Genomic DNA, 14,732 nt, shown 5'->3' with positions numbered 1-14,732 from the left:
GGATAATATGACTCCGCCGAAAACAAAAACAAGGAAGATAGGAGTCACTCCTCAACTACTTATTGAATATCTAGGTATCAATAATTGGAAGCGCGTACAGTATAATCCTACATGAGAAATTGTGCAAGGGGAGAGAGAAATGGGATGTATTAGATAAGCTGTCCAGTCACGGGACACCCACATTCCTGCCAAGGCAGACCCGTCGTTCTTGGAAAAGTCTTGGAGTCCCGGTAACACATCTGAAACTGTGCTTCGAGATCTATATAAAATGGACTTCCTCAGTGAATGTAGTTAAACTGAACGTAGCAGAACATAGTATCTTGAGTTCTTTCGGTCTACCTTTTTAAATAAGCCAAACAAGCCAGACTCCATAGTGAAACTCTTTACTCCCGAGAATTTACCGAAAGTCAAGATGCCGTCATGGCCACCAAATTCACCTCGTTGTCCTCCTTGCTGTCCGCTAAGGTCCTTCCTCTTATACTGTCTGCCCAATCCTCAAAGCACTTAATTCCATTCAATTGCAGAGTGACCACCTAGGTTAATCCGATGGACAGTCTTCTGCAGGTGCCCACTTTGTAGTGGATGTATCGCACTGGAACTTCCGTAGCCGGGCATTTTCGGGTTTTCGTTTCCGCACGTTACTCTCTCTGACTTGGCTGCCGACGTGGTAGTTACGATCTAGAATACATCACATCACAAAACCCTCACGGAGATATTTGTTCTGCACTGGACCACGGTACTCACCCCTCTATAACTTACACGAGTATCCGGTGCATCACCACGATGAATTGCCCCTCGCGAACTGATGACACTTTGGAACACCCGGGTTGGAATCAAAACCCACCTGAGTTAAATGCAGACACAACCACTCGCAACGACTTCAACGGTATTGCCAATTCCAAAGTGCATAGAAAGCATGCGTCCGGAGCGGGAGCAGCGACGGGGGAAGGCATCACAGCTCTAGACCCTCAACCACATGACCTGGATCGAAAAGTCTCTGAGTCCGAGAAGAAAGTGCCTGGCGAAGTGATCGCTGCATCCTCTGGGTATCAAACACCTGAGAGGAACAGTGGATCACCTCGCCGCTTTTCTAGTATCCCCATCCCACCTTATATTCTCCGCATTGCTCAAAGTATCGTGAAATTTGCTCGCTTCGTGGGCCCTGGCTTTCTGATTGCGGTGGCTTACATTGACCCGGGAAATTATGCGACTGATGTCGCTGCCGGTGCGGAGTATCGATATTCCCTCTTGTTCATCGTTCTTCTTTCCAATCTCTTTGCCATTTTTCTGCAATCGTTGTGCATCAAGCTTGGTACCGTAACCGGCTTGAATCTAGCCGAAAACTGCAGAGAGCACCTTCCTCGGTGGCTGGTGTACATCCTCTACTTTTTTGCCGAGGCGGCTATTGTCGCAACGGATATTGCAGAGGTATGTTCCTCTAGAGTCGATTTACGATTCTGATGTAGCACTAACAGAATCCGGTAGGTGGTTGGATCCGCAATTGCACTCAACCTTCTGTTGAAGATCCCCTTGGTGGCTGGATGCGCGATCACGCTTGCCGATGTGCTATTCATTCTCATTTTCTACAGGCCTAATGGAAATATGTTGGGGTTACGCTTGTTTGAAATCTTCGTCATGGCTTTGGTGTTAGGCGTCGTTGTTTGCTTTTGCATACAACTCTCGCTTATAAGGGGCCAGTCGGTTGGCGATGTTTTCAAGGGCTATTTGCCATCATCGGCCATAGTAGAGTCCACAGGGTGAGTCTCTATGGTTGTCTGCCCTATGATGCGCTTGACTAAGGGGGTCGCAACAGTTTATACCAAAGCTGTGGAATTCTCGGTGCCACAGTCATGCCTCATTCAATGTTTCTTGGTAGTGGTGTTGTCCAATCGCGCCTTAAAGAGTTTGATGTTACTGCAGGCTATGTCAACTCATCCGTTTGTTTAGGAAGTACAAACGGGGAGGTTGAGTATAGACCTTCTCTCCATGCGATCCGAGGTTGCTTGAAGTACTCCATTGTAGAACTTGCATTGTCACTCTTCACATTTGCTCTTTTCGTCAACAGCTCTATCTTGATCGTTGCAGGTGCTGCCCTCTATGGAAACCCAGATGTTGGCGAAGCTGACCTTTGGGGTATCCATGATTTGCTTTCTACCTCTATCGCTCCCGCCGCAGGCTTGGTCTTTGGGCTGGCCTTACTTCTCTCTGGAATTTCGGCCGGGATTGTGTGTACGATGGCGGGGCAGATGGTGAGTGAAGGCATGTTAAATTGGAGCTTGAGACCCTGGCTTCGCAGATTGATCACTCGGTCAATCAGCATCGTTCCCAGTATCATTGTTGCAGGTGCTGTTGGCAGGAAAGGTCTGGACAAGACTCTTACTGCTAGTCAAGTTGTGCTGAGTGTGATTCTTCCTTTCGTGAGTGCCCCCTTGGTCTACTTTACCTGCCGCAACCGGTACATGACCGTCGCAGCCGATCGGATCAGCTACGGCGAGGGCCAGGCTCAAACGGAAGGAGTTAAGATGAAAAATAATCTCATTACTTCTGCCGTTGCAGTCGTGATATGGTTGATTATTGCGGTAATGAATGTGGCTTTGCTCGTCTTAGTTGGTCTCGGTAAAGCCTAGAAGAATAATTCCGCGTGCATATGTTGAGAAATCAAAGAATAGGCTGCAGGAGGGAAACACTTATGTGCGTTGCGATTATGGGGATTTCAAAAGTAGAACAGGTAGTTCAGATAGACGCCGAAACCCAATCAATCTACAGATGAATACTTAAAGATCCTAACTCCCATGCTCCCATGATGAACTCCATGATCTTGTATCCCCGTAAGCACTACTAGCCTAGACCGCTGGCAGGCTCCTTGACCTTAGTCTGTTCGGGAGGCTCGTCGATAAACTGAGGTGGTGCCACCTCATCCTGCAGGAAACTAGGCATTGCGCTTTCACCCATCGAGCTCTCGAACATTGTCTCTTCGCCCAGCGCCTCCAATTCCGCATCAAGCTCCGCTTCGTCCACGTCTTCAGGGATGTCGTACGCACGCGATATACTTTCCTGGATCTCGTTCCCAATATCCATCAAATCAGCCATCTCATCCTGCATCCGCTCAATCTGGTCCACGTCGATCTTGCCGTATTGCTTCTTGAGGGTCTTGGTGGTCGACTTCATTGCGTCCACGGTTGTCATCACGTTCTTCAAGTTATCTTGCATCATTCCGGCTTGTTCCATATTCCATGATTGTTGGGATAGCTGATCCCGTTGGGCTTCGTATTGCTTCCGGCGCTGCAGCACTTTGAGAGCCTTTTGTCGGAGTGCATTTTTGCCAGGTCCATCGCGCATCTTGGCGATTTTTGATTGATAGGTGGAGAGTTCTGAATTGAGGGCTGCCAATTTGATGTCTATACTCGCAACACGGTTGTCCACCTGTTAAAGAGCGGGGATGTTAATCATGCGGGGCGGGGGAAGATAGGGTAGTACAAGGTAACAGCAAATGACACTTACATTTGCGATAGCCCCGTCAAGAGTGGGTTTGGGAGCGTTGCTCTTAGCTCCAAAAAGGCGATTCATCTTGGTGGTCGTATGGAAGGTAAGAATAGCTAAGTTGCATAAAGGTCCTTTGGGGATTCAGCTTGCGGATGTGACTATCTCAAAAGTAGTTGGAATGAAGCTAGTTGCAGTGGCGGGTCTGTCGCTGCCTTAAGGCAACAATGATTGTTGACTGATTAAGCAAATGACCTGTTTCAAATGATTTCTGACTAAAGTCTTAAGGGTTCCCATCACCTGATGCAGATTCGGGCATATTAGGCAGACGAAATAGCACGTGTTGACGGCAGGAGATCCTGGGCTTAATTGGTCAAGGGAATTTGGAAGAAATAAATCGGTGAAGACTACAAGACATACAAGCATAGATACAGCTATCCTTACCCATCGGTATCTAATTTGGGTATGGTAGGAATGGAGGTACCTGGTACTTACTGTACCCACGGGCAACCATGGCAAATGCGGTACCGGATACCCATATTTGATTACTTGATACAAGGTCTTACTGCAGCAATGTTAACAATAAAAGAGTCTCGTGTGTTTGCAGATGAATAATTACTACTTCGATCCACCTCAAAAGGCATGAATTGAAGACGTCAGGGACCTGGGAAGAATAAGAAACAATCCTGAACGTTGTAATATCCGGTAGATAATAATAATATTAATGATAGGATTTATTAATAAGTTTAAAAATAAGACCCAGATCTCGACTTGTTTTTCGTCTTACTATAGTATTTAATTTCCCCTCCTCTCGCGTATTAAATGTGAATTTCCCCGCCGCCGCTTGTCGGGCTCGTTGGGTACTTTCGCCCTGCCTTTGATTCAGCGAACTTCCAGGGATCAAAGTTGCCGGCCGATCCAGACGCAGCCGCCAGCGCACCACATCCAACGTGACTCCCCAGCGTCAGCCCGTCATCTTCATCTTACTGTTTTGACTGACTGACTGACTGATTGATTGATCGTTCCGATTGATTGAATTGATTGACGGATGGAGTGACCCGGTTCCTCCACCTTTTACTTCCCCCAAACCTGACGGACTGGTTTCGCCTGCGCACATCATTCACTGTTTGTGGCTTTGACGAACTTAATTAGTCTGGCACTCTTCCACCCCTCTAAACAAGGAGGCTGTGGACTACTTCCCTTCATAGTCACTCCCTTCGGTCCTGAAGGTATGATCTTGATTGATTTATGTCCTCTTCACGCATCTGGCGATTACGTATCGACTGTTCCTGTTCTCCCCTGATTTGTTATTGTTGCTTCTTCCTCCCTTCCCTAGCGACCGTGACGTTGTCGGACCCCTTATGGTTCTAGTCGCTGGAAGCCATGAGCATTCGACCGCGTCGTTAACGTTGTTAGCACCAATGAGATACGATTACTAACTGGTCTCTTCTGCACGTTATAGCGCTTGGTCGCTCCGACCGTATTTGTTTTGCCTACTATTTCCCTCCTTTTCTGTTCTGAGACGACTTGCTTATTACGATCTGAACATCTTTGACAACGATCGATATACAGACATTGCGCCGTGTATTTCCGCATCATTGCGCCCCGCACGAGGATTCTAAATCGCCCTAGTTGCGTCCGCGGTTCTGTACCATATAGATCTCCGTCACGACACGGCGAAGAATAGCCGCCTTAAAAGTGCTTGCGATACGTTTCTTTCCATGAATCTTTCCATCCAGTTATATAATCCATCATGTTTTGGCGCTTTGGTGGATATGCAAGTATCTCCTCGATCGATACCCTTCTTGACAAGTCCGATGTCAGCCTGGAAGAGTTACTGGATGAGTCGGAATTGATCCAGGAGCTTAAACAACATAATACGAAGCTCATAGAATATTTACGAGATGATAATGTCTTGAAACGCCTTATGGACCATGTGATCGCCCCTAGCCTAGTGAACGAAGATGATGATGAGGATGATATCAATGACACTAATGGGAGTAAGGATGCTACCGCGGCGGAGAAGCGCGCGGACCCGCTGAAGGATATTTTAGACCCTGAAGACTTAGACAGGGCGGAAAAAGAACGCCTCAAGCGCGCCTACGTCGCGTGCGAGATTCTCTCAGCTGAAGTATGGTCGATATTAGACTCTATCATGCTTAACCGGGATCATCTCAAAGACTTTTGGGCTTTTCTATGGAGAGCACCCCCTCTAGATTCCCTCCAGGCGAGTTATTTCACGAAAGTGAATGAGACGCTTTTTGACAGGAAAACTAGCGAGATGCTGGATTTTCTCAAGTCTTTGGAAGGAATTGTTCCGGCCTTCCTCCAGCATATCGATAACCCCATGGTTATGGACCTGCTGCTGAAGATCGTCAGTCTCGAAAAAGTAGAAGGGGGCCAAGGTACTGTCGAAGTAAGTCTATAGCGATGACACTTTCCCTCAGCCTGACCCGCGCTGACATGCAGTTCCTAGTGGCTAAAATCGCAAGACTTGATACCTAAACTTCTTTCATTCTTATCATCGGATTGGTCGGCCGCAGTTCAGACTTCGGCTGGTGATTTTCTCAAAGCGATCATCACCATATCTGCGAACGCAACACAGAACGATCAAACCTGTATTGGCCCTAACAGTCTGACACGTCAGTTAGTTTCCGGGCCTTGCGTGGAAAATCTCATTAAGGCTATGTCACAAGGCGGTAACCCTTTAACTGTGGGCGTCGGTATTGTCATTGAGGTCATCCGCAAGAACAACTCTGATTATGATCCGCCGGATGCTGTTAATAGCCCTGATTCGTTACCCAACACTTACGACCCTATCTATCTCGGAAACCTTCTTCGGCTTTTCGCCAAGCATATTCCCGACTTTATGAATTTAATCAAGAGCACGAAGCATACTGTTGAGGACGGAGGGAAAGTGAAGAGTGTAGATAGGGGCAAATTAAGCTCAGCTTGGGGTGCCAAAATTGAACCATTGGGTTTCGACAGATTCAAGACCTGTGAATTGATGGCTGAGCTGTTACATTGCAGTAATATGGCTCTCTTGAATCAATCCGGAAGCGAGGAGTATGTGCAACAGCGGGATGCTGAACGCGAGAGGTTGGTGCGAGAGGGCGCTTTTAACCCAAACAGAGAAGAGACTTCCGTATTTGATGGCAATGACTCTACGGTGGATTTTGTCAATGGTTCAATGGTTGGTTATGGTTCTCCGGAGGACTCCAGGGTTCTTGAAGTTGCGAATACAGGCGAGGATGGATTTGAAGACGTTAGCTCATCAGGTGTCCTTGTCGATAAGGAGAAAGATACTGCCGAAGCCAAAGACACCTTCGGTCAAGAAGCGCAACCCCAGCACACGCCGCAGGCCTCCACACCGATAGAAGAACGGGGTTCGGATGAAGCACCAATACACGGAAGCGAGGATCAGAAAAACGCAAGAAACGATACGACCGCCCAAACACACACGCCTTCCTCAGATCCAACGTCTCCTACTGCATCGGGAATAACTGAGCGGGTTAGAGAGGTGACTCTGGACACTAACCAGGGCCCGAACGACAACAAATTATCTACAGAAGTAATGTTTGCGGAATCACCAGTTGCTTTAGATGGTGACCAAACACAGACATCTACTCCAACGCCTTCTGTGCCCGAGGCGGTCCCTCCCCCTCTCTTTGCCTCAAAACAAGAGAATCAGCAAATAAGTTCCCAAGACCCTGACACTGCTGGACAGATCGGTGAAGGCTCAGGGTCCACGGACTCTCCTGCGGAAGCTCGACGCACTGAGGGAGAATCACAACAATGCATGCATCCCGACATTCAGCTTGACCCCAACGGTCAACCTGTTGTAGGTGACTATCTCAAGGTTATGTTCGTGGAGAACCGAGTTGTACCTACTATTCTGGTAAGCATCTATGCTAATAAATTAAACCACTCCCCTTTGATCACTAACTTTGCATACCAGGATTTCTTCTTCCGATTCCCGTGGAACAACTTCCTTCATAATGTTGTATATGATGTCATACAACAAGTGTTCAATGGGCCTATGGAACGTGGCTATAATCGGGTTTTGGCCGTTGATGTCTTCGAGACTGGTCGGATAACTCAGGAGATTGTAGAGGGACAGAAACGGAGTGATGAAACACAGCGGACCAAACAAATTAGGCTTGGATACATGGGTCATTTAACACTGATCGCAGAGGAGGTTGTCAAGTTCAGTGAGCGACACCCGCCCGAGTTACTTTCTCCAACGGTCATGGAGAACGTTTTGAACCCCGAGTGGATAGACTATGTCGAGCAAACTCTTTCCGAGACTAGAGAGCGCGATAATGCCATACTTGGTGGGGTGCGCCCAGACATGTCTATCGGACACCGCCAGGGTATGCTTAACTCCGGCCAAAGTATGACTGGCTCGTCGGCTCTTGCAGAGGCTGGGTTGAATGGAGCGGCTGGAGGATCCGGTTTTCAGGGCTTTGATATGATGAACCAAGGAAGTGTCTCTGGAGGGGCTTTCGGTCTCAGCGGCGGAGGCAGTACTCTCCTGAGCGGATTTGCAAGCTCAAGCGATGACGACGAGGATGAAGACATGGAGGATCAAGATGACAGGAACCTTGCTGATCAATCCGCAGAAGGCAGTTCTGAAAATGTAGGTGACGATTTCTTTAGTGATGTCGATATGCGAGATTACTAAGTCTTGAAATTGGTCTTCCTCCTTCCCCTTAATTCCCTTCATGTATACATTTGTTGCATCTGTTTTGCCTTGCTTTTAACTGATTTATTTGTCTCACCTTCCCCCCTTAACCCACCGAAGGGGGTTTTAACATATGATGGATGACGGGAGTAGTGACGGTTATATGAGGGCCATGCACATAAGATGCTTGGGCTGGAGCGCCTCATTTATGTATGAAGTCATTCAAGAAAACCCCCAACTCCTGGAGGTCGTGTGGCGTTCACTTTGATGCCAAACAGTTTCTGCGAGTCATAGTAGACCTCTAGCTTTCGGCTTAGAAGTTGACTCCTTCGGTCTTTTGTACATTGCGATTGCCCCTTTCTGCGCAGTATCCCTATGCTTTGTATAGTTCTTGCATTACCCAATGTATGGTTGACTGTTGCGGTTCCACTAACTCGGACTCAAATATAGGCATCCGCTTATTCCACGAGCCAGCCTATTCCGATTCTTCCTCCGCCTCCAGCTCCTCTAAGTCTCGGTCCGTCTCGGGCACGTCGGCAGTTAGCTGCGCGGCTTGCCCTTCAGAAGCAGCAGGCGGCTGAAAACGCAGGAGACAATGGCGAGAAAAGGGCAGAGACGAACGCGCATGAGAGTTCTCAGTGGCCTTCCAATCCGTTTGTGGTTGCTGGTGTAGATGATGATGGCGATGGTGGAAGCTCCCCTTCCAATGCTTTTCCGTCCTCGGATTTCCCATCAGCAAACAAGGACCAGCCTTTCTCGTCACCTACATTTCCAGAATCAGGTTTCAGCCCTCCTGACTCCTTTTCAACCAATTCCTCGGAGGACGACGGTGAAGGTAGAAGTGAGGGGTTGAGACGCAAAGAGCGCATCCCCCTCGAAGTTGATGATGACGACGACATGGGCGAGATGGTGGGGCCATCGGTTGGGTCAGACATGATGGACACCGACGAAGAAGACGAAGCTATTATGAACGAATCATTAGGCTATCCTGATCTTGGACCTGGACGATATAAGAGCTTCCGAAGATCACGCTTCGGGGTATCCCCTTTCGGTGACGATGACGACCAAAATGACAGCAGTGACGGTGAAGATGATGGACTGGTCGAGATCCTGGCCCCAGGAAAGAAGCCTTGAATGGCTGTGTCAATACGACGAAATCAAATCCTCTGAATAATGTACACTACTGACTGAATAGCACTTACAAATGCTCTGGTACAGGGAGAAGGTCTGCGTTTGTTAGACTGATATGGCTCCTGGATGAAGCATTGGAATATGATCCTAGAACGTTGGGCAGTATTGGATTTTTCTGTCCTGCATGGTTGGAATGGTTGTTTTCTGAGAAAGGAGGTATTGGTCTTATGGATTGGTTTTTTATTAGTGATTTCCTTTCCTTTTCTTCCTTTTCTCTGCATGATTTCGTTGGCGCTTTGTTTGTTGTTTGACATCTATCTGCGTTTATCTTTTGGTTGAAGAATCCACTGTACGATATTGAGTTAGAAGCATTGAATTCATTCCCAGCGGTCTTGGTTATAGTAGTTATATGAAAAGGAGCGAAAAAATGAAGCCTGACAGCTTTTCGCGCGCGCATTCGGATGTCCTCTCGAGTTTATACTGCAAGATTTAATGTATCGGGTAAAAGTGGGACACCGCATTCAATAAATTCAATTGTCGAACTGCCCCTCAAATCTATTATTCACTTCATCCTCCAGCAGCATAACATTTATTGACTGCCTGTATTCCCAAAAAAAAAAAAAACGATTATGGCTGATACGTCAGCCATCAATCCAGTTGTCAAAGGGTAAGCTATTTCTTTTTTGCCTTTTTGCCCTCTTCCCTTGGAAATCAATGTCATTGAGTTCAAGTAAAAGTGGCGTGAGATTGACTTCAACCAAGACCTGCGTTGTCTACCTATCTTAATTTTCTCTCAAGTTCTGCAAAACCAAGTGGCTACTGTCATATCTCGTTTCCCTCCCTGCTGCCTGTTAATTCCCCAGCACGTAAATGGCCAACTTTCTGGGTAGTTGAGCATTGAGTTGACTGCATACAGGCCGAGCGATGACAGCAGCCTGGAACTTTACACCGCACTGCTAGATTGGATGGTCAACAATGGTGGCGAGCTCCATGAAAGCGTTGAAATAGCAAAGGATGAACGGCGCGGTGTGCATCTTCAAGTCAAGGAAGGCTGGAAGGATGGAGTTCCTAGTAACACACATATCATCAAAACGCCCCTGACTGCCACAATGTCGTACTTCAATGTTATCGGCCATAGATTTAACATTGATGATGGAGGTACCGTTTCATTCCCTGAGCATGGTGTCCATCTCCCTCGTAGCTTTACGGGAGCAGTGGGACAGGAAGACTCATCGATTTTCTTCTTGATTGGCCAGTATCTCCGTGGAAAGGAGAGCTTTTGGTACCCGTATATCAGGGCGCTTCCTCAGCCTGGTGCGTTGACGACCCCTCTGTACTATGAGGGTGATGACCTGGCATGGTTGGAGGGCACAAGTTTATCCCCAGCGAGGGAGCAGAAAGCCAAGTTATTGAAGGAGAAGTACCACAATGCACATACTGACCTTCGTAAGTCTGGGTTTGAAGGGGCGGAGAAGTACACCTGGTAAGTGTTTCTCTCTACTTGCGTTTGCTCATGCTTAAGAACACGGAATTTACAAGTTTTCATATAGGGATCTTTATCTCTGGGCATCGACTGTCTTTGTCTCGCGTGCATTTTCTGCCAAGGTCCTTTCTGACGTGATTCCTGATACTCAGCTTCCTGAGGAAGATGTTTCTGTGTTACTTCCCTTCATTGATATTCTGAATCATCGGCCGCTTGCAAAGGTAGAATGGCGTGCTGGAAAAGACAACGTCGTATTTCTAGTGCTGGAAGACGTCGCTGCTGGCCAGGAGGTTTCGAACAATTATGGGCCCCGAAATAATGAGCAATGTAGGTATGGTATTCAGGATAGCATTGTGAAGTGACTAACCCTTTGCTAGTAATGATGAACTATGGTTTCTGCCTTCCTGACAATCCTTGTGACTATCGAATTGTCAGCTTACGAGCACCACCTGGTAGTCCACTCCAGATGGCAAAATCTCAACAGCTACAGATGTTTCCTGGGCTAGCCAAAGGGACAGACGATCACTACTACGTATTCAATGTCTTTTATCCGCTTCTTGCTCCTCATACCCCCATGGAGCATTCGATATTTTCCCCAGCACTCTTCAACGCGGTCTCAATTTTGGCTGCAAACAACCGAGAATTAGAGACTCTTGAGATCACAGAGCAAGACATCCGAATCCCAGACGTTTACGGGAACTCGCGCACTATTATTGCCGCCCTTAGCCAGATCATCATTGAGCTGATTACACACATTGTGAAATTGAAGTCTTCAGCAGCCGACCTACAAACCCCTGGCAACCTCAAACAGACCCATGCAAAGATTTATCGCGACAGCCAAATCATGCTGTCCGAAACAGCTCTTATCATCGCGGCATGGACCCTTAACCGGGCACGAGAGCATGAATATGGAAGAAGCTGGGAGGACACAAAACTCCTTCTCGGTTCTCATATGGCCCGGGTACCCCGTGGGAAATTCCCAGAGGAAGTACAGTCCCGGATGCAGGTGCGGATTCTAGAGCGCCAGTCGCTTCTTGCAAACAATGGAGAACTGTTCTTGTTGGATGACTTGATCGAAATACTTCCCACTGAGATGAAACACCCCTGTAAGGTGTGCTTCCTGGGCGTTACTCAGAGTGCTGAAAAGTCTATCCCAATGCTGAAGGGAAGCTCCGAGACATCCACCTTTGCGTTCCCGATGTTCCTTTGCTTTATCAGAGCGGCCCACGCCGCTGGAGAACCTAATCAGGGGACCGCTTTGCTTCCATCTCGTCTAAGCAAATGGGTTAGATGCCTTCTAGAGAATTATCCAGCCCCTCCTAACAATGTGCTATGGGCACTCGAGGATGAGGATGACGAACACCTATTGGATATGCTTGATAATACTCTCGAGGCGATGAAAACCCAGAGTGGAAGTATCTTCTCTAACCTGGAGAAGTTTACAGGAGAATGGGAGAAAGACGACTGGTGGCTTTCTCCCAACTGGCTGCGATGGGCATGGATGATTACAGAGCAAGAGAGTGTGCAGGTGCCCGAGGAACCGTTAGGGTTGTTGGCTGCGGGACAAGGGCAAGTGATGCTATCTACGGCGTCGTGTTTGTACATTCCGCAGGAGTAGGGGAGGAAAGAGAGAGAGAGAAGAATTCAACGATTACTACTAGTACAACTGATCGTATATCTAAATACATAATAAAATTGCTGGACGATGAGTGGATGACGAGGGCGTCTGACTAAACACAACTCACGTGATTAATATAAGCCAATCAACGATGGCCAAAAGGCAGATATTCAGCAAGCGCAGGAATTGCCGCGCCCGTGAAGCTCAACGACAGCGAATCTCCATCATTGAACCCTTTCCGCTCCTCTCCTTTCCCCCTCATCTCCCCGCAGCCATTGGGCCAGCTATCACAATGCTATCTCGAGCGGCGGCTCCCTCGTCTTCCTCCCTCGCCAACTTTTCCTCCCGCTCCCTCCGAGTCCAGGGCCAGGCTGCCCGCACCTTCGCGACCGTCCAGGACAACGCTCCCCCCGTACGGCATCATGGCGGTCTGCAGGATCAGGACCGGATCTTCACAAACCTCTACGGACATCATGGCGCCGATCTGAAGTCAGCGATGAAGTATGGTGATTGGCATAGGACCAAGGATATTGTTCTCAAGGGTCATGACTGGGTAGGCATTCTACCATGTATCATGGACAATCATGCTCTGGCGTGTTATGTCTCGGGCGGGCTCAATGCTAACGCAGGCTCATTGTAAAACTACAGCTTATCTCGGAGCTTAAGGCCTCTGGTCTTCGTGGTCGTGGTGGTGCCGGTTTCCCCTCGGGGTTGAAATACGTAAGTGCTGACGGATCGACGATTCCGGGCCCCTAGCGTCTAACCTATAATGGCTGTATAGTCTTTCATGAACTTCAAGGATTGGGAGAAGGACTCCAGACCCCGTTATCTGGTCGTCAATGCCGATGAGGGTGAGCCTGGAACCTGCAAGGATCGTGAGATCATGCGGAAAGACCCCCAGAAGCTCATTGAGGGCTGTCTCGTCGTTGGCCGTGCAATGAATGCCAACGCCGCCTACATTTACATCCGTGGCGAGTTCTACCACGAAGCCACCGTCCTCCAACGGGCCATCAACGAGGCCTACGAGGCTGGTCTGATCGGCAAGAATGCCTGTGGAACCGGCTATGACTTCGACGTCTACATCCACCGTGGTATGGGTGCTTATATCTGTGGCGAGGAAACCTCCCTCATTGAGTCCATTGAGGGTAAGGCTGGCAAGCCTCGTCTTAAGCCCCCATTCCCTGCTGCTGTGGGTCTGTTCGGCTGCCCTAGTACCGTCACCAACGTCGAGACCGTCGCTGTGACCCCCACTATCATGCGTCGTGGTGCTAGCTGGTTCTCCTCCTTCGGTCGTGAGCGCAACGCCGGTACCAAGCTGTTCTGTATTTCTGGCCACGTCAACAACCCCGTTACCGTTGAGGAGGAGATGTCCATCCCTCTCCGTGAGCTGATTGACCGTCACTGTGGGGGCGTACGCGGTGGTTGGGATAACCTCCTCGCTATTATTCCTGGTGGCTCCTCAACCCCCGTCATCCCCAAGAACGTCTGCGATGACCAACTCATGGACTTCGACGCTCTTAAGGACAGCCAGACTGGTCTCGGTACCGCCGCCGTGATCGTCATGGACAAGTCCACCGACATCGTCCGCGCTATCTCGCGTCTGTCGGCCTTCTACAGGCACGAGAGTTGCGGTCAGTGCACTCCCTGCCGTGAGGGTAGCAAGTGGACCATGCAAATGATGCAGCGTATGGAGACTGGCCAGGCCCGTGAGCGTGAAATCGACATGCTCCAAGAGCTGACCAAGCAGGTCGAGGGTCACACCATTTGCGCTCTGGGTGAGGCCTTCGCCTGGCCTATCCAGGGTCTCATCCGTCATTTCCGCCCCGAACTCGAAGCTAGAATCAAGGAGCATGCTCAGCAGCTCGGACAGGCCCCCTATGCCGGTGGCTGGCACCCTAACAGCAGGGCTGAAGGCAAGCTGATTTCCCCGGGCATGTAAACTATCATTCCGTTTATTGTAGACTGATGATAGGATGAATGGGGGTGAAAATAATCAACCTGTTTCTCTAGATAAAGATGTTCGAGCTGGAGTATATCTCTTTTTTTCATGTTCAGTTTAGGCTTTTTTTCCCCATCATGTACAGTTCCTGGTAGCAATCATACTATTTCTTATGTTAAAATCCAAAACCACATCATGGAAACCTTACAAATTCGAAAATGTAAAATAAAGCACTCAATAGAACTCGTCCTCTATAATACGGGGCACATCCCTCTAGACAAGATGGTCATTATCGGAAACTCAATTGCCCGCATGAGAGGGCAAGGGGCCGCCCTCAATCCCCCGGGCAGAATAATTTGAACACTTCTCAACCAAAGTCCTCAAAAACTGTGTCTTT

At 48.6% G+C, this 14,732-nt stretch overlaps 5 protein-coding genes across 5 annotated transcripts; 4 read left to right on the top strand and 1 right to left on the bottom strand.

Annotated features, from left to right (window-relative positions):
• Nucleotides 1–646: 646 nt before the first annotated feature.
• On the top strand, nt 647–2,733 carry BDW43DRAFT_2886 (NRAMP family metal ion transporter). Its single transcript, XM_032043299.1, has 3 exons — nt 647–1,428; nt 1,486–1,757; nt 1,814–2,733. The coding sequence occupies exons 1-3, from the start codon at nt 784–786 to the stop codon at nt 2,625–2,627; spliced, it is 1,731 nt and encodes a 576-aa protein (XP_031906211.1). The 5' UTR covers nt 647–783; the 3' UTR covers nt 2,628–2,733.
• Nucleotides 2,733–3,804, bottom strand: BDW43DRAFT_2880 (putative SNF7 family protein (Cta1)). The gene is made up of 2 exons (XM_032043227.1): nt 3,502–3,804; nt 2,733–3,423 (listed from the first exon to the last, which is right to left on the bottom strand). The coding sequence occupies exons 1-2, from the start codon at nt 3,565–3,567 to the stop codon at nt 2,839–2,841; spliced, it is 651 nt and encodes a 216-aa protein (XP_031906210.1). The 5' UTR covers nt 3,568–3,804; the 3' UTR covers nt 2,733–2,838.
• Nucleotides 3,805–4,957: 1,153 nt separating this feature from the next.
• Nucleotides 4,958–9,330, top strand: BDW43DRAFT_2847 (SAPS family protein). The gene is made up of 4 exons (XM_032042870.1): nt 4,958–5,896; nt 5,957–7,378; nt 7,439–8,119; nt 8,615–9,330. Exons 1-4 carry the CDS (start codon nt 5,234–5,236, stop codon nt 9,296–9,298), a joined length of 3,450 nt encoding a protein of 1,149 aa, XP_031906209.1. The 5' UTR covers nt 4,958–5,233; the 3' UTR covers nt 9,299–9,330.
• A 594-nt stretch (nt 9,331–9,924) lies between these two features.
• Nucleotides 9,925–12,396, top strand: BDW43DRAFT_305160 (SET domain protein; the record flags this gene model as incomplete). Its single annotated transcript, XM_032045744.1, has 4 exons — nt 9,925–9,962; nt 10,212–10,778; nt 10,846–11,105; nt 11,156–12,396. 4 exons carry the CDS (start codon nt 9,925–9,927, stop codon nt 12,394–12,396), a joined length of 2,106 nt encoding a protein of 701 aa, XP_031906208.1.
• A 197-nt stretch (nt 12,397–12,593) lies between these two features.
• Nucleotides 12,594–14,542, top strand: BDW43DRAFT_257786 (NADH-quinone oxidoreductase subunit NuoF). Its single transcript, XM_032039917.1, has 3 exons — nt 12,594–12,949; nt 13,045–13,116; nt 13,178–14,542. Exons 1-3 carry the CDS (start codon nt 12,689–12,691, stop codon nt 14,333–14,335), a joined length of 1,491 nt encoding a protein of 496 aa, XP_031906207.1. The 5' UTR covers nt 12,594–12,688; the 3' UTR covers nt 14,336–14,542.
• The last annotated feature ends 190 nt before the right edge of the window (nt 14,543–14,732 follow it).

Source organism: Aspergillus alliaceus (genome assembly GCF_009176365.1).
Source record: "Aspergillus alliaceus strain CBS 536.65 unplaced genomic scaffold BDW43scaffold_1, whole genome shotgun sequence".
NCBI lineage: Eukaryota > Fungi > Ascomycota > Eurotiomycetes > Eurotiales > Aspergillaceae > Aspergillus > Aspergillus alliaceus.
This window is presented reverse-complemented; position numbering and strand designations above follow the sequence as displayed.